The 23,959-nt window shown below is 40.7% G+C and overlaps 4 protein-coding genes across 6 annotated transcripts; 2 read left to right on the top strand and 2 right to left on the bottom strand.

The window, feature by feature from the left end:
- The first annotated feature begins 1,003 nt into the window (after nt 1–1,003).
- On the top strand, nt 1,004–3,327 carry LOC116202500 (F-box protein At5g51380-like). The gene is made up of 2 exons (XM_031534078.1): nt 1,004–2,263; nt 2,660–3,327. Exons 1-2 carry the CDS (start codon nt 1,074–1,076, stop codon nt 2,925–2,927), a joined length of 1,458 nt encoding a protein of 485 aa, XP_031389938.1. The 5' UTR covers nt 1,004–1,073; the 3' UTR covers nt 2,928–3,327.
- Nucleotides 3,328–3,930: 603 nt separating this feature from the next.
- Nucleotides 3,931–9,731, top strand: LOC116202499. 2 transcript variants are annotated; one of them, XM_031534077.1, is made up of 16 exons: nt 3,931–4,385; nt 4,501–4,584; nt 4,747–4,820; nt 4,904–4,937; nt 5,341–5,399; nt 5,565–5,679; nt 5,788–5,825; nt 6,357–6,454; nt 6,624–6,679; nt 6,824–7,103; nt 7,381–7,502; nt 7,844–7,900; nt 8,284–8,349; nt 8,451–8,525; nt 8,764–8,851; nt 9,248–9,731. In XM_031534077.1, the coding sequence occupies exons 1-15, from the start codon at nt 4,143–4,145 to the stop codon at nt 8,824–8,826; spliced, it is 1,464 nt and encodes a 487-aa protein (XP_031389937.1). In that variant the 5' UTR covers nt 3,931–4,142; the 3' UTR covers nt 8,827–8,851; nt 9,248–9,731. The 2 variants fall into 2 exon arrangements, with proteins under 2 accessions (XP_031389937.1, XP_031389936.1); XM_031534076.1 differs by having other exon boundaries at nt 8,448–8,525.
- A 509-nt stretch (nt 9,732–10,240) lies between these two features.
- On the bottom strand, nt 10,241–14,296 carry LOC116202502 (NADPH-dependent aldo-keto reductase, chloroplastic). Of its 2 annotated transcripts, XM_031534080.1 has the most exons (5): nt 14,077–14,296; nt 13,219–13,400; nt 12,632–12,878; nt 11,527–11,706; nt 10,241–10,827 (listed from the first exon to the last, which is right to left on the bottom strand). In XM_031534080.1, exons 1-5 carry the CDS (start codon nt 14,194–14,196, stop codon nt 10,600–10,602), a joined length of 957 nt encoding a protein of 318 aa, XP_031389940.1. In that variant the 5' UTR covers nt 14,197–14,296; the 3' UTR covers nt 10,241–10,599. The 2 variants fall into 2 exon arrangements, with proteins under 2 accessions (XP_031389940.1, XP_031389939.1); XM_031534079.1 differs by lacking the exon at nt 14,077–14,296 and having other exon boundaries at nt 13,219–13,650.
- Nucleotides 14,297–15,860: 1,564 nt separating this feature from the next.
- On the bottom strand, nt 15,861–23,697 carry LOC116204578 (structural maintenance of chromosomes protein 2-1-like). The gene is made up of 20 exons (XM_031536730.1): nt 23,135–23,697; nt 22,241–22,921; nt 21,927–22,070; nt 21,519–21,809; nt 21,214–21,399; nt 20,947–21,111; nt 20,783–20,842; nt 20,521–20,583; nt 20,254–20,345; nt 20,067–20,163; nt 19,350–19,466; nt 18,395–18,613; nt 17,940–18,080; nt 17,706–17,873; nt 17,449–17,633; nt 17,246–17,339; nt 17,079–17,167; nt 16,767–16,992; nt 16,595–16,669; nt 15,861–16,266 (listed from the first exon to the last, which is right to left on the bottom strand). Exons 1-20 carry the CDS (start codon nt 23,450–23,452, stop codon nt 16,147–16,149), a joined length of 3,531 nt encoding a protein of 1,176 aa, XP_031392590.1. The 5' UTR covers nt 23,453–23,697; the 3' UTR covers nt 15,861–16,146.
- Between the last annotated feature and the right edge of the window lie 262 nt (nt 23,698–23,959).

Raw genomic sequence — 23,959 nt, 5'->3', positions numbered from 1 at the left:
ACACATACCTGACTTGTTATTCAAGATGGCATCGAATTTAAGCACGAGCTCACGATTTGCCCACACATACAAGCTAATCTTAAATCAATTTGTCAAATTCATGTTTATTGTTATTAATTACACGAAATAACATATTTTATGTAGAAAGTCCTTGCACGGGAGGGGAAGGATTTTTTCAATGCGAAGCTCCTTCTAATGGTCACATTCCTGGATAATCTATGAAATCTCTAGGGCCGTTAGATTTACACGGTCTCTACTCTTATCATATCCGACAATCCCGCAAGTACAAGGGATCCTTTTGGACGGGATATGTACTATCAATAAATTACGAGGTTGAAATGTATTTAATAAGCCACGCTTCATTGAAAATGGACATGATTCAATACCAATCATAAATAACTCGTTTCAATGTCAGCACGATAATTAGTTTCAATCAATAAATTGAAAATAATATCCCATAATATCATCTCACCACCAGTAAAAATTATACGAAAGGGAAATGCACAATCACGGAATTGAAACTTCAAAAGTTTTAATTTTATTGTATACTTATTCTTGTACAAAAAAATTTAATTTTATACTTGAAAGTTCAGTCAGGGCACCTAAGAATTTCGCTAGAAACAGAAAGCAAACCACTCGAAATAAATTATTAGAGGAAACTCAGAAGAACGATAAGGTTTCGAAATAATCAGACCCCACCCACACCACAGAAGTCCGTTGCTTGAAAAGTCCACACAGTGAGAGAGAGAGAGAGAGAGAGAGATGTCTGTTGAATAAAAATCCAAATCTAGAGAGAGAAAACGACACAAACCTCGAACATCACCGCCGCACGCATCGCCCCCCTCTCGCAAACAACGACAACCAGCATAAGAGTAAGAAGAAGAAGAAGCAGCAGCAGCAGCTGCTGAAAATCCATCCATAGCTGAGCTCTGACACTGCAGAGAAAGAAGAGAACCGAGCGGAAACGTATATATATATATATATAGAGAGAGAGAGAGAGAGAGGGAGGTGGGATGCGAAGAAGAAACCTGCTCCGGTGACGACGGACGCCCCCCCCCCCCCTCCGGTGAAACATGCCGTTTCGACCGCAGAAGACGAGCCCTAACCCTAACCCCAGCCCCGCCCCCAGCCCCAACAAGAGGAGGACAACTAGCTGGTCGGACCTGTGGGTGAAGAGCCCCAAATCCCTGAACCAGGTCCTCTTCACTATGCAGCTTCAGTCCCTCCCCAAAGACCCCAAATCTCAAACCCTAGCCCCCAATTTCTCCAACGTCGACCGCACCCTCCTCCTTCCCGACGACACCCTCCTCAGGATCCTCTCCAAGCTCCCCGACTCCCAGCGCCTCTCCAACTCCCTCGTCTGCAAGCGCTGGCTCAGTCTCCAGGGCCGCCTCTTCAGCTCCCTCAAAGTCCTCGACTGGGGCTTCATCGAGTCCGGCCGATTGATCGAACGGTTCCCCAACCTCACCCACGTCGATTTGAGCCGCGCCTGCATCATCTCCCCGCAGAACTCTAGCATTCTGCTGCACCATGGGAACATATCCATGCACCTGAGTACCGGCTTCTCTCCAATCTGTCGCATCCTCGATGAGAACTTGTTGTCTGTCGATGTTGTTGACAGGGGGCTCAGGTTGCTCGCTGGTGGCTGCCCGAATCTCTGTAAGCTCGTTGTGATCGGGGCAAGCGAGATGGGGCTGATGAGTGTCGCCGAGGAGTGCTTGACCCTGCAGGAATTGGAGCTTCACAGGTGTAATGATAACGTTCTCAGAGGCATTGCGGGCTGCAGGAACCTGCAAATCTTGAAATTGGTTGGGTGTGTGGAGGGCTTGTATTCAGAACTAGTATCTGATATCGGACTTACGATACTGGCGCAGGGCTGTAAGAGGCTAGTCAGGCTCGAGCTCAGTGGGTGTGAGGGCAGCTTTGATGGGATTAAAGCCATCGGGCAGTGCTGCCAGATGCTGGAGGAGTTGACCCTCTGCGATCACAGGATGGACGGCGGATGGTTAGCCGGGCTGTCCTATTGCGAGAATTTGAAAACTCTGAAGCTTCAGGCTTGTCGAGCCATCGACTCCAACCCAGGGCCTGATGAGTACCTGGGTTCTTGTCCGGCGCTCGAGAGCCTGCATTTGGAGAAGTGTCAGTTACGGGATAAACAGAGTGTAAGAGCGATGTTCTTGGTCTGCCAGGCCGTGAAGGATGTTGTGATTCAAGATTGTTGGGGTTTGGAGGATGAGATCTTCAGCTTGGCGATTTTCTGCAGGTATTGAATCCTTGAAGCTCTTTTAAACTATGAACTGATTGCGGCCGGTTTCCTGTAGTCTGCTGATTTGGTAACTAATGATGGGAAGATCCCACTTAGCTGTTCGATTTCGTTTCAGGCTACTTTTCTTCAATTGCCTGTCCGATTTGATCGAGAAATCTTTGTAAAAGTTTTTACTGTAAGCGACCCTCTTTAATAGGAAAAAGGATAGTAGGGGCCATTCAGGGAAGAAAGCTACATGTGTGCCATGCAATCCATGTGGTTGGCTGTTGCTTATTTACTAAATTCGCCGTAGAATCGCTATGGGCTTTGCATTAATCTGTTGGATGATTATGATTGTGACTGAAACGCCTTTTCTGGGTTGGGAAGGTTAATAGACTGATCTTTCTTGAGCAGGCGGGTGAGGTTTGTTTCGTTGGAAGGATGCTCGTTGCTCACGACTCAAGGTCTCGAGTCGGTCGTTATATCATGGAAGGAGCTCCAGAGTCTCCGGGTGATGTCATGTAAGAGCATAAAGGACAGTGAGATCTCTCCTGATCTCGCAACTCTGTTTTCGGTTCTTAAAGATCTGAAGTGGAGACCGGACACAAAATCCCTTCTTGCTGCAAGTCTGGCAGGAACTGGGATGGGAAGGAAGGGTGGAAGGTTCTTCAAGAGGACGTGAAAGCTCGAGTTGCTGATAGATATGCAGGATCGGAAGCTGACCTTATTGGGACAATTACCAACACTGTAAAGACTGAAATAATTCTCATCAGCCGTCATAGCCTTCGAACGAATTTCGCCTGACGTCTTGGGGAAAAGCTAGGGTTCCATGCAAGTGAAAGTTCTGCCAAATTTTCGAGTGGAAAGCTCTCCGGATAATGTTTCTGATTCCAGCGATCGACTGTACTGCTTAAGTTTAGTTCGCAACAATTGACTGCTGAAAAAAACCCGGGCTGCATACGCCGAGGTTTTATTGCCATGTATCAATCTAGAAATCAAGCGTAGGTATGTATAAGTATTTGGAGGCAATTTACTCTTCAGGTTCCTGTAAAAGTTGCTTCAGTCGGACATGTTTAGATTCATTCCAAACGCGCAACGTAATCGTGTGGTAATTATTGCAACAGATTTCCAGACTTAGAATCAGTGGCTTTTACACATTTTGCCACTGTTTAACCCAACGCACTGTTGCGTTATCGAGAAATCGACCGCATAATGCTTCTCATTGAGGCGTTATCTTTGAGATTTCGAGATTCGACAATTGATGTCTGATGAAGTGAGTTAATTTTGCACGTTTAATATGAGAAAAGCTTGAATGACTGGATAATTTTCAGTAAAATTTGACTTAATTTTTTTCCTGCATAAATCAATGTTGAACTTAAATAATAGGCATGGAAGGAAGTCCGACTAACGAGAATTGAATAAAAATAAAAGAAGTTGAACTGAGAGGGATTGAATTCAGAATCTTAATTAATTAATAGATATCACACTCGAAATATATTGATTCAATACGAGAAGCCTTTAATATATATATTTTGTTGTTAATATTATTTAACAATCAATCATCAATTATTATTACACATCAGCTCCCTCTCCTCTCAATATTTACATACTATACCGGGAGGAAATAATTTTGAGTGAGGATTAACCATTTTCTCTGAAAAATTACCCCCCATAATGAGATTTCATCTTATTACCCCCTCATTCAATATTTTCTCCACCGGCAGATTGCTCTTTATTGGCTGGCTGCTCCAGCGAGCGGGCTACGTAATGATGATTGTTATGAAATGAAAAGCTGCAGTTTCGTCTTCTGAACAGACCTCCTCCTCCTCCTCCGAGACGATCATCAGTTGCCATTTCTGCAAATCCCGCCCCTGCATCTCCAGTTGCAGCTGCAACAATGCAGGCTGTTCAAGAAGATACGGCGTCGGCGTCGGCTTCCCCGTCCTCTTCGATGCTGAACCCATCGATTCTGCGGCTTAGAGAGCTGAAAATGGGGAAAGCCGACGCCCTGTCATTGTCTCCCAACGGGAGCAGCGAGGACAGCGACGGTAGCAAGCGATCAGGAGGCGGAGGTGATTCCTCTTTCCCCACCGTCAAGTTCTCTCCCCGTAATGCTTCCTCCAAGTACGATTTCGTCAAGGTAACGACGGTGGAACCGCTAGCTGACGAAACGAAGTCAGCCCGGGGAAATTCCTCTTGTTTGTTCTTCTTCTGCTGCGGGTTGATTCGGATGCTTTGCTCTCTTCCTGCTGCAGGTCAAGGTGTGGCTGGGGGATAATTGCGATCACTACTACGTCCTCTCCAGATTTCTCCTCAGCAGGATGCTGACTGTCACAAAGGTTCGCTAATCCTCCCATGGTAACTCTGTTTTTTCTATTTTCACTATGAATCTCCAGGCAATATCCTTCCTGATGAGATCAGGAAGGAGGTTCTTCATCAGCCAGTTTCCCCCTATTGTGACCCGCTTTCTGAGTGTTGATTATCATACCTTCTGTTTCCAGATCCCCAATCATGTCGCCATTAAAATTGCTCTTGAGCTGAAGAAGCTGCTGATAGACAATAGCCTTCTGGATGTGTACGCCCTCATCTTCCACTCGTATTTTCTCGCTGGTTTTGGTTTCTCCGCTAGAAATGCTTATCTGCAGTGCTATCTTGCAGCTCCCAGTCTGACTTGGAAGCAAATCTGTTTAAGGTATGTTCCTGCATCGTTCGACCTACTTCAGCTGTTTCCTTTGTTAATTGACTGCAAAGAATGGTGAAGCATGTTATAGTCACGGGGCTTAACATGCTGTTTGTTACATAGAAAAATACGAACATGAGAGTTTAAGTAACTCCACGTGGCTTGTGCTTCAGATTTACTGAAGCAATAGGATATTACTCTCGGTTTTTCTTTCTGGGATGGAGGATAAAAGCTTTCGGTTTTTAGTGGGGCTTGAATGGAATTCCCACTGTACCTTTCTCAGTGGGAAGAAGCACATCTGATGCAGAACTTTGACACCCATACAACTCACACTTCAAATTTTCATGCACCATTTCTTGACTAATAAACCTTCTTCTTCTTCTTGCATTCGTATCTATTTGTCCTCTTTGTTCAGCTCATGGAGCGAAGAGGTTATGGAGAAGAGTACATAAATCGTTACAAGATGATGACCAGGTGAGACAAATTACATAGGAGGCCTTTATTGAGGATTTGTTTTTCCTGGATGTCTTCGTTTACATGGTAAAGCAGGAGCTCGAGCGTTTTATGCATAATATGATTGGTAGAGCACACGCATGCCGGTTTTAATGTGCTAAAGCATATGTTTTAACGTTTCTTCAGATTTCACCATCAAAGAGTTCCTTTGATAATTCTTGTATGTGGAACTGCCTGTGTTGGAAAGTCTACAATTGCGACTCAACTTGCACAGAGACTGAATTTGCCAAATGTCTTGCAGGTCATGACTTTTCCCTGTAAGCTTGTTCAATTCTGGAGTAATAGTTGGCTTTTTCAAATATTGATGGATATGTTGATTTCTCAAACGATTTTGCTTTTCAAACTGCAGACGGATATGGTGTATGAACTACTGCGGACATCAACTGAGTATGTGATATCTTCTTCTCTCCATTGAATGTGTATAATGTATACTGTATAAAATCTTGACAAATGAAACCTATCCTCAAGTCCCTATGAGTATCTCGAAGAGGTTGATGGTGCCAGTTATTTACTATCATATGAATATAATCTTATCTTTCCACACACAAAAGCAATGTTTTAGGACCCAGCATGACGATATTATGAAAGTAGCAGCAGTTTGAAAATTAGACTGTGACAGGATCAATGCAAGGCCGAGATTTAGTTCCTAAATTAAGTAGGTGAATCTTTGTGGGCTGTGCCGTCATTGAATATTTGAACAGCATTGTACATCTTTTTAATGTGGAAAATTTGGTTGCCGTAGCATTAGTACACAGTCATTGCTCAGTTGTTTGTTTATGCAAAGAGTTTTTTGGAGTAAATCTGTTTGTTCACTATGATAATCATGATCATTGTCTGATGATAATTCTTTCTAATACCTGTCAATAATGCCATATACTTAATAGAGACTTCAATACTGACACTCTCTTTATATTTTAGTGCACCCTTGTCTTCCACTCCTGTTTGGGCACGGGACTTCAGCTCCTCTGAGGAGCTGATAACTGAATTTTGTCGAGAATCCAGAGTAGTTCGCAAAGGTAGTTGCTTAGCTTTATCTTGTTTTCCATGACCTATGTCAAACAGATTCTCTCTGTGTGGATGCACCTTATAGTTGAGGTTTGCACAATTTGGAGGTGCATCTATCTTTTTCTTTTGTAAGACTGGATGCATGAACACCAATACCTATTGTTGTATTTTACTCTCTAGGTCTTGCTGGTGATCTGAAGAAAGCAATGAAAGATGGTAAACCAATTATAATTGAGGTACTATCATCCTCATTCCTGGTAACTGTAAAAGTTTTGCTGTCTTGACATTGTCTTTTGATAGTCAGGTTATGTTAAGCTGAAGCAGATATCATCACCTGATACCTTTTACGTGGTTTTTTGCTTGATATATTGTGATAACAGGGAATACATCTGGATCCAAGCATCTATTTAATGGATGATGAGAACAAATCACCCTCGATTATTCCAGAAAGGATTAAAGACACAAATTCTTTACCTGATACATCTGATAATTCTCCTCCAACTCAAACAGAAAATAATCCAAATGCATTAAGAAGTCAGTCTGAGAATGACTGCTGTACTGTTCAAGAAACCTCGGTGGGGGTCCAGGATGTCCAAGTGAATAAAGTATCCAATGCACTGGAATCTATTGATCTGGATGGAAGGGTTGCTGAAAGTACAGGTTATGCGTGTCTATTTTCGTCTTAGTGCATCATAGACGTTGCATTTTATGCATGACAATGTTGATCTTGATGAGTTGATGGATTTACAATCACAATTAATTTGCATGTTGTCTAATAATAGCCAATAGATATATTCATGTTTGTCTGTCTCCCCAAGTTATTCCACCACTATTGAATTCAATAGTCTGGTAATTGGTAGGTTCGCGTATGCAGTAACTGCTGTGATTTTTTTTTTTTTTTGTAATTTTCTCATTCTGTTTGTCAATTATGGAGCAGGTGGAAGTGGAACTGCTGAAGACCCAGAGAAGGACAAAAGTACTCCCTCCAGGAAAGAAAATGCTGGTGCTCAGCCAGTAATTGTACCAATAGTTCTAAAGATGGCTGAATTTGATCATAAGGTTCGACCAAATCTCTCATTCTTATAGTCTGTAAGTCAGGATATTATCAAAAGAAAACTTTTTCCAGATATATTGATGACAACGTTGGAAGAAACAAGAAACTAGAGAAATTGTGCTTAGCAATGTGGAAAATGAGAGATATATGTCTCTTAAGCATTTTTATTAATTAATTGACTGCTTGATACAAAGTAATGAACTGTACAAAATGGGACCTCCAATATCCCATGCCTTCACCAATATGTAATATGCAAAAGACTACAAAGATGAAGATCGCAAGTTCCATATATGCTTTATATATTCCCATTATACATTGAATGCTTCATACTTTCACTTGTCTGCAGGCATTACTGGAGGAATGGATTTCAACTCGCACCTTTTGTGATAATGGTCTTACCCAGGTTGCCTCATTGCCCTGCATCTTTCTCTTGAAGTCGAAGTGTAATTTGATAAATCTTCAAAATTAGTCAATGAATCGAATGCTGATACTCTTTTTTTTTTAAAGCCGCTCCTAATTGTGTTTTCATAGGTTTTGCCATGACTCATGGAAGTTCCTTGCATGTGATTAGAGAAGCATACTGTGCACCATTTTTGAAAATCTTCTTTGAGCTTTAAGTTCTGGCAAACCTTTTTTGGTGACCAGCATTACAAAGCTGAAAGGCTGGCATCAAATTGCAGGAAGCATTTTTTGTTTTTATTAATTCATTATCTTACTTTTAGTGCAGGCCTGACTATTCGTATTGTTTGTAGATTTTGACAAAACTTGACCTATTTTATTGTACAGGATAAAGATCGGTTAATAAGCAACTTAAAAACTATTCAGGACTATCTGTGCTCTTTTAAGTCACAGGTACTTGGGAGTAATGGAAACGTCTTGCCATCATATTTCTCTTGAGCATTGCTTTTTCTTGGAAGGAGTATAATGGTGATATACTTATTATCCTGCAGCAGGGTATGACAGTGGTAAATATATCAGCAACAACTTTTCCACAGACTTTGGATTGGCTGCACAGCTATCTTCTTCAGGTAAGGGTTATCCTACAGATAAAACTCAAATAGGTTAAGCCTTCCAAAAGTTTTATCTGAGCACTGTGTGGTTTTCTTTCTTTTTCAAAATAGGGAGGGAAAGTTATAGGAAAGTTCATGGAGATGAATATGTGTCTTCGGTATTGCAGCACATTATGGATAATTGATAACGTAATTTATGCTTTAATCTTGTGGCTCTTCTTAGTATAAAGTATGACTCCGGTCTTTGTCTATTCAGTGCATTGAGCAAGGTATTTCGTCAGCATCCAGTGAGAACAGTGCACAACCGCAAGAAGAATAGTGATGGGCAGGCAGATCATTGGCAGGTAACGGTGGACTCTCTGTTTTACTAAACTTGTTTGGGTTTCATGGGGTTTACAGTATTGATAGCTTCAACTTGTAACCAAATTTAGATAAACTAGTCGGTAGTCGAGGTATAGAGCAAAATCATATTTCATGCTGTGCCCGTGTCATTTACTATAACATATGATTGGGCTCACGCGTTTGTCTTCTTGATTTTCGGGAGGAGGTGGAGGAAAAGAATCATTGTCGGATGATCTTAAACACTTCCTTGGCCCTCTATTAAGCTATGTATTTCCAAGTTTTTGGAGTCAGGACTTCACCCTCCTTAATGAGTAGTATCTAGACAAACTTTGACATTTTAAGAATTTCCTTTCACTTAATATATGTTGATGCATTTGCCAAATCTTGTAATTGGACAGGAGCACACATGGCGCTCAGATATTGTTTCTGGGTCAGCAAAAGTTGGGAGATCATGATTTATATATAATGGGCTTTGTTTAGGAAATTGGTGTCATTGGGTACGAATGCCTGTATGCTGATCTGAAGATTCCCATCATTGCACTGATTTAGTAGTCATGGATATGCTGCGACATATATATAAGTGAAGCTGGGGTAGTGGTAGGAAGATGCTCTCATGATATAAGATTATTGGAGGTATGCCATTTATTATTTGTCCGTCTTTTGTAGCTATGAGCGTTTTGTTGTGGGGAGCGCTTCCAATACCTCAGTGGCATTTTATTTATCGTGTTGTAAGCAAAAGGTCTGTGGTTGTAATAATGTGAACAGAAAATCTTCACCGCCAATAAAATATGGGGTGAGAGAATGAGGTGGCACAAGAGTTGGTACTATCTCTTGGTTGCCCCACGTTCCGCTTCTCCTTAGACGATTCCTTTTTTAGCGTTATAAGGTCTGATTCTTACTAAATTGAGTGTACCATATACCACTGGATCTCCGTGCGCTTGGGAAACCATCTTCTGAAATGCACATGCTTTAGTGTAAAAATGGGGGGTAAAAAGGTACGAACAACAGTTCATCGTAAACCGTCTAGCTGAAAAAATTGGAGAGGGAGGGCCCACATAGGAGGGCCTGGAAGTAATTGGGCCCATGTGGATGGGCTGGACACATTGGGACCGTGTGTATGCAAATTAGGCCAATACGTGACTGAACAGTGAATAGCCTGTCTGGCCCATATGTTCTATGTATCAGTTGCTTTTGAGGTTGGATTGGATTGGCCATTGGGCCTGGCCCGAGGCACCGGAAGTTGAAAGTACCTCTTATTTATAAGGCATTTGGTGCATCACCAGTTGTAATTACTGATTATCGTGTTTGGTATGAACCAAGAATATTGTTGGTAATCTAAATACTCACTCCCTCTAGTTGAGTGAAAAAGTGGATTATCTCAGGCATCTGGATTACTTGTAATTTGCTTCAGCCAAACATGGTAATTCAATGGACCTAGGAATTCCAAATCTGATTCCCATACCAAACTACATCCACGCTTAGGCTAATTTATATATGTGAAACGGACCATGAACAAGCACTGAAAATCTACAGGATATATATGCATGCGTGCGTCGTGCATGTTTCTTTACTCTTAAGATCGTGGACAAGAACAATGAAACACTTTTTTTTTTTTTAGGTGGGCAGAATATCTAACACATGTTGGATAGCTTAGCCCCAGATCCAAGACCGCACCTTATCAAATCTGTGGCCTTTCCTTAATTGCAAGTGCACCTTATTAAATCTTTCGGGATTCACTTAAATTCCATCATCATATTTCACCATCCCATAAATCTTGAATTGTCCGGTAGGGGCTGCTTGTTTCATTCACAAGGAACTCTCCTCTCATCATCTTCCTCTCCTCTAGTTTATCGATCTCGAGGAGATCTCGACAGTCCAGCTCCAGATCAAGAGCACCCATGTTCTCCCTCATCCTGTTCTTGTTGAAACTCTTCGCAATCACGCTTACGCCTTTCGATATTCCCCATTGCAAAGCAACCTGCAAACGCATCCAGATTATGTTGTTGGAAATTACATCTAGGCTACAATTTAACGTCTATAGTTTACTTCCAACAAGAATCAAACTCTGAACCTCTGCATTTTAAATATGCCATTGTCTTCCATTAAAAAAAAAAAAAGGTCATTATCATCTTTCTCTGGGAGAAATCTAATCTGTCCTGAGCTGATTTACAGAATCACATGGAGCTGCTTGTGCTAGCTCCTGGAACGCATTTACTCAACTTATTGTTAAGGAATTACATCGAGACCAGCTGAAGAACACGTACACATCTTCAAACGCTGATCACAGGGGGACACAATCATACATTGATTTTCTGTCATTGCATCAAATTGCTGAGATAGCTTATATCCATATGAATGATTCCACGAAAACTATGGGCATTAGATCACGTGAAACCAGAAATGCAAACCGCAGTTTTTTTTAATCCATGATGACACGGTTGCATATACCCTGAGTAGGACAATTGACACAAAACAAACATAGATGCTTAACTGACACTTTCCAATCCACTTGTGACGTGTGGCATCAGAATGAGCAGCATTCACATGCGATGTGACATGCAAGGAAAGACATCGGTACTATTTTCCTTTTGCTCCACAGCAATTCATGTCTCATTTTTTAGTATTATGGGCGTTGATCAATTAACACTAATAAGACATTGTAATTTATTTTTAATACCTGAGCTGGAGAAGCCCTGTGTTTGAAGGCAATGGACTGGATGATGGGATCGTCAACGACAGCAGTAGATCCCCATAAATTGCCCGGTGCCCCAAGCGGCGAGTAGGCACTAACATGAATCTCATTCTCAGCACAAACTTCTCTCAGCTTCCTTTGCCTCCACATAGGATGCATTTCCACCTGTACACATGATAGCTCAACAGATTAATCTTGGGTCACCAGAAATAAATTTTACCTATTTATCTTAACTGGATATTGCTCAGAATTTTATATCCGTATACATATTTGTCACTTGAAGTTTCATCTGATGCTTTACATGATAACTGAAACATCATCTTAATAGTCTCTCCGTTTTAAGAAGAAAATGACCAAAATAAACAAAGTTGAGATAATCACCCAGCTGCTTTCATTGAAGATTTGGAAAACGAAGAAAGAGATATTCAAAAAGGCATATATCAAATAAATAAATCTCCTTATTGACTTTTCTGCTAAACCATTCAAGCTCACCACTCACCACCCATTAGCTTGCTTTGACTTAAAAATTCTCTTATCAAGCATAAATATCTAAGATTGACCAAAATATAATCTATTTTATAATAAGAAGGATTTTAATACTTCTTATCAAACTCAGGAGGTATTTGTGGGGAGACACACTTGACCTCATTAGAAAATTCCATAAATCAGTTGGCCCTTTAACACGACAATAAATACCAGCTTGTCAACCAAACCAAGTCTCAGCTTGCATATTATGATGTCTATTATCCTGTGACATGGAAAGATCTTCCTATCGGGGAAATCTGAAGATATGTTAAAATCATGACAAAGGTGGATCCACTATATGCTGTCGAGTTGATAAATGGGTTAGGACTACAAGCAATGAACAAGAAGAAAATTGAACTGGCAAAAGCTTTTCTTACTTCTAATAACTAGGAAACCACGAAACTTAAGAATTTTCTTAAACAATTCGAAGAGTACGGAAGATGCTCGCCTCCAGCCTACGCAGTTAGCTACAGCTACCTACGCTCCATTTGTGGTCAGCATAAACCATATATAGTTGTTGATGCACCTTTTAACTGATTAAAGAAACAGGATCATAAATGTGTACCTGATTTGCCGCGGGATAGGCAGAAGCGAAATCCAAGAGATCCAAAATCTTCTTGCTGGAGAAATTGCTAACACCAATGCACCTACACAGCCCCATATCCAAGCACCTCTCCATCCCGGCCCACGTCTCCTCCATTTCCAGTTTCGGTTCAAATTCATCTTCCTTTGGAATGGCTCCTATCGCCCATGGCTTAAACTTGACAGGCCAGTGCACCAGGTACATGTCCACATACTCCATGCCCAAGGTCCTGATTAACAACACATATAATTCCAGGGTTACGTCAAACATTAACACATATAATTAGTTTTCAGTGATTTCTCATGTTTGATCTGCATGTCTTCTTCCTCATCTGGAAGCTGAATATGAGACATCCAGTCACAAAGCAATCAATTTAAAGCCGGTCTTGATCCTAAAATTTGTGTATAGTTTTTTTCATTTCTGTCATCACATCCTTTTTCAGATTCATCTAAAGCCTTCGATCCAAATAAATAATTACACCAGGAAACGGGAACTGTACAGCACATTCATGAGGATTAGAATAGTAGATTCCTCTAAGACAAACTAGCAAATGCAGGCCTAGGGCTTACTGTAGAGATTTTTTGAGGGCGGAGACGGGATCGTGGTGGTCACTGCTCCAGAGCTTAGAAGTGAGAAAGACGTCTTCTCTCACGATCGTATCGCCCTCCTCCTCCATCGCCGTCGTCAGAGCTTTCCCGACCGCCGCCTCAGAGCCGTATATCTTGGCGGTGTCGAAGTGCCGGTAGCCCATCTGCAGATGCATGACAGCACCAATCCCATCGTTACGTCCGAATTCATACTGAACTTCGAAATCATAGCGGAATTTTCCCCACGCGATCTCGGCGATCACACAGTGACAGAGAGAGAGAGAGAGAAAATGGCGGGGGTTTTTGGTTTTGGGGGAGGGGGGGGTTGGGAGGAAGGTTGTCGATCGAATGCCCGCGCCCTCGCAGATGGCTCCGTATTGCATGCTTTTTATGTGATTGGCTGGTTGAGCTTAAAAAGGCCGAGGAAAAAAAAGAGGCATGTATGATGTATATAGACTGCGTACTATCCATAATACAATATCCCGTGATCGGCCGAGACAAAGTCCGGTATTGCGGTTTCGGAGTTACCGAACTTTGAACTGTTTCATCCATCCATACGTGTGATTATACTAATTCATATATTTGATTTCTTCCAATGAACGTGATAATTTTTCTCTCTGCTTTTATATATATATATATATATGCCATAGAACATAATTAATTAGTGGCTCATAAGTGGATAGTTAAAGTCATGAGCTTATCAAAACTCAGGCATGCGAGCTTACGTTCTTGTTGTGCATGAGCAAGCGGGAGTTTGCCCTATGCCTTTGACGATGAGTTAGTACGAATAAGTATGGCTGGAAATTACGGCTTAATTAAGTAAAGCGTGCATGTACGTACCTTGAGGGCTGAACGGACAGCCGCTTCCGTTTCCTCCTGGTCATGCGGGTAGGAGTAAGTGCCAAAACCGAGAATGGGAATGGTTACGCCGCAACTAAGTTGTACCCGGTCACCCCTCATATTCGATGATCGTAATTAAACGAAGAAGCAACGATAGAATGAAAGGAAGAGTATATACTCGTCTCTCACACACTAACACAAATAAACCAAGATGGATAGTCTAGAGGACACCGTCCCAAATCAACGTGGCTTATATTGGGGGACGCATACGTACCCATATATATACTACACCCGCACAAAAGTCAAACCCTTTAACGACAGTTTTTTAATTAGGACACTTCAGCTCATGGAATAACACTCTTGAGGATTTGGGCAAACATTTTAATAATGTTCTTCTTCTTTCTTTTTGTTTTTTTTGGGGGGGGGGGGGGGGGGGGGGGGGGGGGGGGGGGGGGAATTAATGATGTCTCGGTGTCTCCATATCAGAGCTTTGGATTTCCCTTATCTGCAGGGATTTTCGATCAGCCGACCCCGAAATTCAATACCCGATATTTAAAGTATATAATCCATCATCTATGACACCTCCGCTTCTGTTCCGAAGCATAATATCATCATCCAATATATTAGAATTATCGGTCCGTCTGATCCAGTGCCACGTATACTGCCAGTTTAACTAAAGTACCAAGACAATATCAGCACGATTTCAACCTAAGAGACTACTTTATTAGTTAGATTAATTAATAATTGGGATATTGTTAATTAATTAAGAAATAGGATGAAAGTCCAATCGTTTCATTACCTTATAATTTGCTTCTAACACAAAGTCAACTGGCCCCCCATATACATATACATGTGTATATATATATATATATATATATATTTATTTATTAAGGTGACAACGAAGGCCTACGAGACGACGACAAATGCAAGTAGTTGTGGGGCTCTCCTATTGGGCGAGGGGAAATTTCGGTCAACGGGTTTCCCATAAATGAATACCGGCTGCTGTTGTTCTTTTCTTAATTCGAAAGGTTGACCTTTTGTTTAAAGTCAAATTGGCCGAATTTCAACAGGTAAAGCCTCCCCTTATGCATTCCCCCCCCCCCCCCCCCCGGATGATGGATGGATCGTAGGAAGGAACGTGCTTCCAGTCAGGGTCCTTTGTTTTTAGATTATCTTTTAGTAAGACACGAAACGCCTTTTAACTTCTAGATCAGATTAATCTCTATTTAAATATCAATTTATCTTGGCCAAAAATAATTGTTAGGTTACTTACAAAGTGAATTGCGTTCTGCATTTGGATGCTCGATTGACTTTATAAGTTCTTATAGTTATTATGTTTGTGTCGATTCCCTTACAGAAGGGTTGCTTTACATTCGGTCTACATGGATCCCAGAAAATCATTGTTTATGATGAACTTAGAAGGAACAGCAGCAGCTTCTTTCATTCATTAATAAATAAATTAAGATCAGATAGCATAGGATCAAAGGAATCATGATTGCTGGAAGCAAATCAATTAAATGAAAAAGGTCAAACAAATGCTTAGGAGATATTCAGAAGAATGTATATATATATATATATATATATATAAAATATATGTTCTCTTTATTTATTACACCGCCCAACAAGTCAAAATAAATAAATAAATAACTGAATCATTAAACATGTGATGTCAGGATTTTGGCATGATTCTGGGATCCCCTGCAATCTGCCCCATTCCTTTGCATAATCTACTAGAGTACATAGGATGACAAAGTTACCTGTCGGAGATATTCAAGTACAGCTCGTAGGATCGAAGGAAATATTATGATCACTGGAGTCAACATGACATAACAAGGAACATAATCGATACAAGAATCTGATGTAACATACATAGATCTAACCTCATAAGCATCAATAATCACAAGCTCAATATCTATTACCTGTACAATCTGATGTTCATGCTCAAAAGATTCGGAGCATCCTCGTCAATGAAGCATTGACTCGACATGTCTCCAGCGTACATTAGCAAAAAGAACATCGCAAAGATTTTGTAAATATAATGACTCGTTGACTTTCAGAGATACTAATCCATCACTTGTTTGCCTTTGATGCGACGGTCCTCTGGACAGTGGATACACCATCCACAAACTTGGTTCGGAAGAGAACATTGGCGTTATTGAACATGCCTTCCTTCAAGGAAACCACGATAAACTGCAAGAATTTGATAGTGGAGGATTTACAATCACAACCCATATACTAAGGGATTTAAGATTCATTGCACCATAAATGAACTGGTAAAGCAATTGTTGACTCAACTAGCAATTTTCCCCAGAAAATATTGGCGGCTGCCGGTTGATATACCACGGGAATCTGCCCCTTGGCCCATTTCTTATCTATATGGTTAGAAAACCCGTCCCTCCTTTTCTCTGTACAATTTTTGAACCTTCCTACTTTACCTTTTCCAGGCCCTCAACAGCCAAATTCATTCAAGGTATTCCTTTCAAACTTGTAATTTTCAAAATGGACTACTTTACTATACCTGGGAGTGAGGAAAGTGACTCTTAATCATTCTTCCTATGTTTTGAGTGTGGCTCAAATCAAGTGCTGCATCAACCTGTAAACGCAATAATAAAGTGGAATTAACCAGCTTTGAGAAACCCAACAACACACAAAAGCAAGCGATTGAATGATTAAAATGAAGTGAATCAGACCTCATCTAGTATATAAAGAGGAGCTGGTTTGAAGAGAAGGAGCGCCAGAATTAGGGAAAGGGCGAGTAGAGATCGCTGGCCTCCACTCAGTTCTGATAGGGACTGTTTCCACACGCTGCCAAATGCAACTCGAACCTCAAGTCCATCTAAGAAGCTGCCTCCTTCGGGAGGTTCTAATTTTGCTGATGTTCCGGGTAAGAGTGTAGAAAAGATTGAACCAAAGTCGCTGAAGAAGAGAATCTTTAGTAAGAATTAAAATCTTAGACAAGGGCTAATGGTGGAGTGCATGTGAGATAAGATAGGCAAACTCACTTGTTAACTTTAACCCAAGTCACTTTTAGTGTCTCCTTTTTCTTCTCGTCAAGTTCTTCAATCACCTTCTTAATCTTGGCCTTGTCTTTCTGCAGAAGTTCATTGACTATAAGAAAGAGAACTAATTCAGCAGATAACAAATAAGCCAGCAAAAACCAGCAACTGACCTCAATAATATCTTTCTTGGACCTTAAGCCATTGTATTCATCTTCAGCTTTCTCAAACATCGCCATAACTTTCTTATTGACCCTCTTCTCCAGCCTTCAGAAGTCAAAGGGAAACGTCCAATTAGCTCTTGCAAGTTTCCAGTGGTAAGGGAGTCTTATAGAGTGAAGAATGAATCATGTGGAACAAAGATAGAATCCAATACCCAGACAGTTCTGCTTGCAATTTTTCAAGTTCTTCCCTTGCTTTGTGCGGTTCACGAGAAGAAAAATCATAATCCGTTCCACTTTTTCCAAACAGTTGTTTTTCAGATGCAATCCATGCATACTTCTCAATCATTTTCTCAACTTTCAGAGAGCAATCTTTTTGGTCTGTTTCCATCCGTTTTACCTGACAAAGGAATTAGCTATTAGACTCTTCAGAACTTCAACTACTTTGCACTTCTGGAGGTCAGGACATTACCTCATTCTCCAACCTCTTCTTCTCTAGATTTGTTTCACTTATTGTGGCTTGAAGTTGTTCTTGCTCCTTGACGATGTTACTGATCTGGGAATCACATTCCTTCATCTTCATACGGATCTGGTCAAGTGCAGATTGAGCCTGTTCGTGATTCTTTTTTATGGAAGCGACCTGCGTAGTATGCACAGATTAGAATATGGATTCTTCAGAGTTGCCAAACAAAATATCTAGAGTTACCTTAGATTTTTGTCCCTCTACATCTGACACAAGAGCTTCAATTTGACTTCTTAAAGATGCTAATTGACTTTCCAATGACAAACTTTCCTGTTCTATAGCTTCCATCTCCATTATCAGCCTCTCTCTTTCATTTTCATGCCCCTGCCAAGAGCCACAAACTCTTTAACCAATTATTGCGACCTATTGAAGAACGCTGAATAAAACTAGCATCTCCAAGATCGAGCATAAAAGAAGAAGGTAATCTGAATGTGGTAGGAAATTATCAATATGCAAGAACATTTTTAAGTAAAATTATCTAAGGACATAGATATTCACGTTAAAAGAGGTCTCTACTAGTTATCTGGCACACCGGCTGCCTAAACTATTATTGCACTTTCCTTTTCTATCTAAAGGAACAATAAGACTTGCTCTGAGACTTGCTCCAGGAAGATAAAGCAGGGAGAAACAAAGTGTACCTTGAGATCCTTCGATGCTGCTTGCATCTGAACTTTTATTGCACCAATATTTTTCTCCAAATCCTTCAGTCTGCCCTCCCGATTAGTAGAATGCTCTTTGATTGATTTCTCAAGTGATTGCACCGTCGCCACACAGTTGTCATAGAGAAGTTGCTTTTCTTTTACCGCACATTGAGCTTCTTGAAGCTCCTGCTCAATCTTCTTCACTAATTCAACAAGCTACATCGATGAACCAGAAACAGAAAGCATGACATACGTACTTATATACAGGGTTATCCAAAATATCCCAAAAACCAAACCGTCCCATAAAACTGTCCCGAACCGACCGGAAAGACCGAATTAATTGGTTAGGGGAATAATCCGGTTCGGGAATTTGAAGGGAAAATGGTTACGGGACGAATACAGGTTTCAAAATTAGAAACTGCGATTAACCATCCCATCCCGAATATATAATTTAATTATATTTTTATTTTTATTTTTATTATTAATGTTCATATAAGATAAAAGTCAGTAGAATCTTTGTCACTGAGTCCCTAATCTTAGTTCCTGATTCCTATTTCACTTTGACATTCTGATCTCTATATTTTGTATATATATAATAATATTATATTATAATTATAAATAAATGTCCAACAATGTAACCTAAATCCCTAATCGGCTAATCCCCATTTTTGTCTTTGTGATGTGCTGAATCTTTGATGGATGGATGGGAGTCTGCTAAGTTCTTGATTTCAGAATTTTTTATTTATTTTCTCAATATCGGTTCAGTCTGGTTACCTGAACTGGAAAACCGGTTATATTTGGGGACAGTTTTTTCATTTTGATACAGTTACTGAAATTCCTGAACCGAAAATTTGGGACGGTTACTGTTCACGCTAAAAACTGTCCCGTGCCCACCCCTGCTTATATATATAAGATAAAATATCATGCAGCTTTCATAAGACAAGCAGAAAACCTTATGATGCTCATTCTGCTCAGCCCGGTTCTGAAATAATGAGAGATCATAGGTTTTTAGCTCCAATTGTGATTTAAGATCCAGGAACTTTTTCTGAAGAGGCTGAAGCTCAGAGATCTGCATTTCAGTAAAAGACGATGACATCAGAAATATGCCATAATAGGATAAACAAATTGCAACTTAAAATATTCTAGAAAATAGCCGCAAAATGTGTATCAGGAAGGACAAATTTGCAGTAGTTCAAAAATAAAAAGCTTAAAAGAAAAGAGAGAACATATATATATATATATTTCAACTTGCTGAGCAGCAGAGCTTTCTTTGGTTGAAAGTCACATGTTTGGCTTCAGTTGATGGGTTGAAGGATTAATTAGAACCAATAATCCAAGGACTCAAGGGGAAAAAGATCTCCTCTGTAAAGTGGATACCTCGGCATGATTATATCTATTTTCCCTGGAACAAGAGATCTTGTTTTGCTGATTCTGGCCACAAATACAGTTTGTCTCAAATGAAGTTAAATAGGAAATTTTCCCGTTGAGAATTTGGGCTACTTTCTCTCTAAGAAGTCTAACTAGAGATTGTCCGGCTATTTCTTCCTCTGGATTTCTTGTTTTCCTGTTCTGTCCGAGGCTCTATTCCCCGGTATTAAAATTGGTCCACAAAATTGATATATTCATCTATATGAATAAAAGATTCTTCATATTGAATATCACAGTATACCTTTGCTTCAATTGCAGATAACCTTTTCTGATGCTCAGCAAGATTAGCTTCAGCTTCAGCCAAATTATGAAGTTGTCTTAACAGATCACCTCCACCCCTGCAACAATAATTAGTGCGGTTAGACATTCTCCAAGTTGAAAAAGTGCTGAAAGTTTAGAGGTCTTAACCACTTTGGACAGTAACTTACTTGCGACTCCCACCAGTAAGAAGTCCACTAGGCTGGAATATATCACCTTGAAGGGTTACACTTGGAGTGCGTATTTCACTACTAAATGCAACCTTAAACAGACATCCACAAGTTATATGAAACAAATTTGAAATCAAATTGCATTTGCACAACAAAAAGAAAACTCTGCACAGATGTAGAACATCATAATACACATTGGAAATGAATCGTGCCAAACGCATTTTTTTCCAGCACATTAACAATAATGGCAATGAGATGGATCTCCACCTCCTTGGCAGCATCAATACTCTTGCAAACAAATGTTGATCCAAATACATATTCCATGGCGCTCTGTCATAAATAAGAATAGTTCAGATAATATAAGACCAGGGAGATATATGTAGTTACATGCATATATATATGAAAAAGAACAAGAAGAAACTAATCAGTGACAAATATGAAGTTAATAAAGGTGGCAAATGCATATGGGCAACAGGAAAAATAAAAATAACAAGGATATACACATCACAAGAGACTCGCAGATAAATACCTTCAATTCCTCATCATACCCAACTAAAGAAATTGCCACTTCTGCATTCTCCTTGCCAACCTAAAAGTTCAGCATTTATTTCTTTAGTGTTGTATTTAGCTGAGGATAAAATCCAAGTTGCAGAAGATAATCCTCTATTAATTGTCTAGCTAATATTCACTAACCACTTTTGCAGCTGCATGTTGAACTCTAGGAGGCACAGTATTCGCCTGAATTTTATTCAATGGAATAATAGTCACTCTTCTTTGAAGTTGCCCATTCTGAAGAAGTTGTTTTCCTGTGTTTTCTGTATCCACAACTACATTAAACAGCTTTCCACCTGCTGCAACCTGCAAATTGATACCATAAGGAGGTGAACATGTGATTTTGTGGTTATAATGGCAAAATGCCCAGGGGAACCATATCTTATACATGATATTGCATTAGCAAACCTCTAAGGCAATCATTGTCTGGCTATCCTTCACTTTGATAAGTCTTGCAACTACACCTTTCACCTTTGACCGATCAAAATTCTTAACAGGATCACGATAGGTAAACTGAACATTAGATAACTGAGCTGAAAGGATTCTTATTTCCTCTTTGAGCTTCTGCACCAGCTCCAACTCCGATGCACGATCCTGAAGTGCATTGACCAGAAAACAAATGTCACCAAATATGCCGTGTCACATCAAAAAGATGAATATAAACTGGACATAAACATGAAAGCTCTGAAAGAGATTGGAGCAGATAATAGGACCTTCTGAAGAGCCTCCATCTCACCCTCTTTGTAAGGAAGAGATTCCAGTGCCTGTTGAACATTGTCAACATCTTTCTTTCTAACCTGAAGTTCATTTTCTACTGCAACCGCTTCTTCAGCCTTTGACCTTAATTGTTGCTTTTTCTCTTTCAACTCCTTTTCACAATGAGTTATCTTTGTCTTCAGTTGCTTCAGTTCTGTTTCAGCATTGCCTACTGCAATTTTAGCATCAGCCAATTGATCTTCAAGGCACTTTTCCTCATTCCCGCTGCTCTTTCCAGCGAGTATTCCCTTATCAAGTGGATAAAGCACCCGACAATGGTTGAAACAGTTAGAATGTGGCTGAAGGGACTAAAGAAGCCAACTGAGTAATAAAAATGAAACTAAATCACAAGAAACAAAATTTACCTGGTAATCTTTTTCCTTCTCATCCAAACTCTTAGAAAGCTCCTCAAATCTCTTCTTCACATCAACTTGCCCCTCTTCAGCCTTCTTGATAGCAGCAGCACTTTCTTTGATAGATTGCTTTAGGTCTTCAATATTAGTAAGAATCTGAAGAATCAGGAAGTCCCAACATTCACAGCTATGTGTTCAGGTATTATAACACAAATAGACAAAATAGATCTAGGGAAACAAGAGCCAGCAAAATATGGAGCACCCCTATGCCAATGGGAACAACATAAATTGTTCCCGATGTACACATATACATGAAACCAACTCACCTTTCGTTCATTGTCTCTTTCACCTCGCAGAGTGTCCTCCTTGTTATTTAGAACAGATGCTTCTCTGACAAGATCTTGAGAGAGTGCATCCACCTTATTGGACAGTGTCTTCACCTCCCCATCCATACTGGCCTCCTTCTGAGCCACTAGGTCATTTACTTTTTTCTCCATTTCTTGCGACTCTGCTCGCATTCTTGCCATGTTCAAATCTAGCTCGGAAATTGTGGCCTTTACTCCTTCGACCCCAGAAACAGCACTGTCCCTTATCTTCTCCGCTTGGACAAAATCATACGCAATGCAGAACCTCTTTAGTCGATCTAACTCGGCGTTCCCGTTGGACCATTGCATGTACTGCATCCGTTCCTTTCTTAACTTTTCCAGAGCAGGCACTATTTCCTGGTCGAGGAGTTTATTGATCTCATAGACCTTACTCTGCTTCTTTTCAAGTGTCTTCAGCGCTGCCTCCTTCTTGGTCTCGTACATTCTCGTTCCAGCAGCCTCTTCGAGCATAGACAATATCTCAGGGGGCTTCATATTTAGCACCTTCGTAATGCGCCCTTGCATGATGAGAAAGTGCGGGTTGTTGACGTTAAGCTGCACAGAATGGAACAGGTTCTGAACCTGACTGGGTTGGGCGAGTTTCCCATTGATCAGATACTTATTCCTTCCACCAACAACTATCTGCACATTGGGCAAAATAAGACCAACACATAAGTCAATATCATAAGTCGAACAAATTACGACTATTCTGAGCCCTTCTCGACATATCAACTAATAGCATGAGCCGAAAATGTCAACGAGATTCAACTGGGGAACCAATTTATGCTCTAAAGCCCATGTATTGTATTGCCCATAATTAAGCAGCTCGACTAAGCAAACTGAAGACTACTGTACCTGCCTCGTCACAGTAATCTCGGAATGATCCTCATAACCAAGTGGGCTCCTGCTCCTGTCGGAATTATCAAACACAATTGACACCGTGGCCTTGGTAATCCCAGCTTGGCCTTGCTTATAGACGAGCTCCTGCAAGTTGGCCGCGCGAACTTGCTGGAGATTGGTGATGCCTAACACGAAGCAAATTGAGTCGAGGATGTTCGATTTGCCAGAGCCGTTGAGCCCTGTGATTGCGTTGAAGAAGGGATCGAAGCCGGGGACAACCGTCCTCGTGGCATAGGACTTGAACCCTTCCAGGCATATCTCCTTGATGTACATGGAAGCAGGCAGCGCGATGAGGTGGAGAAACTTGAAGCCCTGACTGGTTTTTGGGAAAGATATGCAGGTATAAGCTCGAAGTGGAGTCGCTTGAACCAGAGCTTTGGAACGAGCAGAAATGGAGAATTCAACTAGTAGGGTATCTGATTTTGATTGACGCGAAGGAGAGACGGTAGTGAGATGAGAGAAGAGCGTCGAAGAAATGAGAGGAGGAAGAAGAGAAGAGAGAGAGGCGGGAAAATGCTTTTCTTTCCTTCCTGAAATTTTTGACTTCAAATGTTTACCGGCAAGTTATGCCCCGCCAGACGTGAGCACGATAGTAGGCCAGAAGGCCCATTGGGCCCAGGTGGGCCGTTGCTGGTGAGACAAAAAGGGCCATATGGTGAAATTGGGAAGTGAAAGCCCAAATCTTCTCTTCGTTTTCCCCGCCATTTTCCATTTTCCAGAGCACTTGCTTCCTTCTTTCTTTATATAGTACAAAAGAATTCATCCACCGTCTATCGTCTT

This window comes from Punica granatum, chromosome 4, assembly GCF_007655135.1.
Source record: "Punica granatum isolate Tunisia-2019 chromosome 4, ASM765513v2, whole genome shotgun sequence".
NCBI classification, from domain to species: domain Eukaryota; kingdom Viridiplantae; phylum Streptophyta; class Magnoliopsida; order Myrtales; family Lythraceae; genus Punica; species Punica granatum.
The sequence above is the reverse complement of the archived record's forward strand: the minus strand, read 5'-3'. Positions and strand labels throughout refer to the sequence as shown.

Bases quoted from the DNA above. Each gene is read 5' to 3' on its own strand.
- LOC116202500 (XM_031534078.1), top strand. From the start codon at position 1,074: ATGCCGTTTCGACCGCAGAAGACGAGCCCTAACCCTAACCCCAGCCCC. The intron at 2,264-2,659 runs GTATTGAATCCT...TTTCTTGAGCAG, and splicing joins AGCTTGGCGATTTTCTGCAG to GCGGGTGAGGTTTGTTTCGT.
- LOC116202499 (XM_031534076.1), top strand. From the start codon at position 4,143: ATGCAGGCTGTTCAAGAAGATACGGCGTCGGCGTCGGCTTCCCCGTCC. The intron at 5,400-5,564 runs GTGAGACAAATT...ACGTTTCTTCAG, and splicing joins CGTTACAAGATGATGACCAG to ATTTCACCATCAAAGAGTTC. The intron at 8,526-8,763 runs GTAAGGGTTATC...TTGTCTATTCAG, and splicing joins TGCACAGCTATCTTCTTCAG to TGCATTGAGCAAGGTATTTC.
- LOC116202502 (XM_031534079.1), bottom strand. From the start codon at position 13,619: ATGCAATACGGAGCCATCTGCGAGGGCGCGGGCATTCGATCGACAACC. The intron at 12,879-13,218 runs GTAAGCCCTAGG...GTTGTTAATCAG, and splicing joins GCCCTCAAAAAATCTCTACA to GACCTTGGGCATGGAGTATG. The intron at 11,707-12,631 runs GTACACATTTAT...TCATGTGTACAG, and splicing joins CCTATCCCGCGGCAAATCAG to GTGGAAATGCATCCTATGTG.
- LOC116204578 (XM_031536730.1), bottom strand. From the start codon at position 23,452: ATGTACATCAAGGAGATATGCCTGGAAGGGTTCAAGTCCTATGCCACG. The intron at 20,843-20,946 runs GTTAGTGAATAT...CTGAACTTTTAG, and splicing joins AACATGCAGCTGCAAAAGTG to GTTGGCAAGGAGAATGCAGA. The intron at 20,584-20,782 runs GTATTTATCTGC...TATTTATGACAG, and splicing joins GGTATGATGAGGAATTGAAG to AGCGCCATGGAATATGTATT.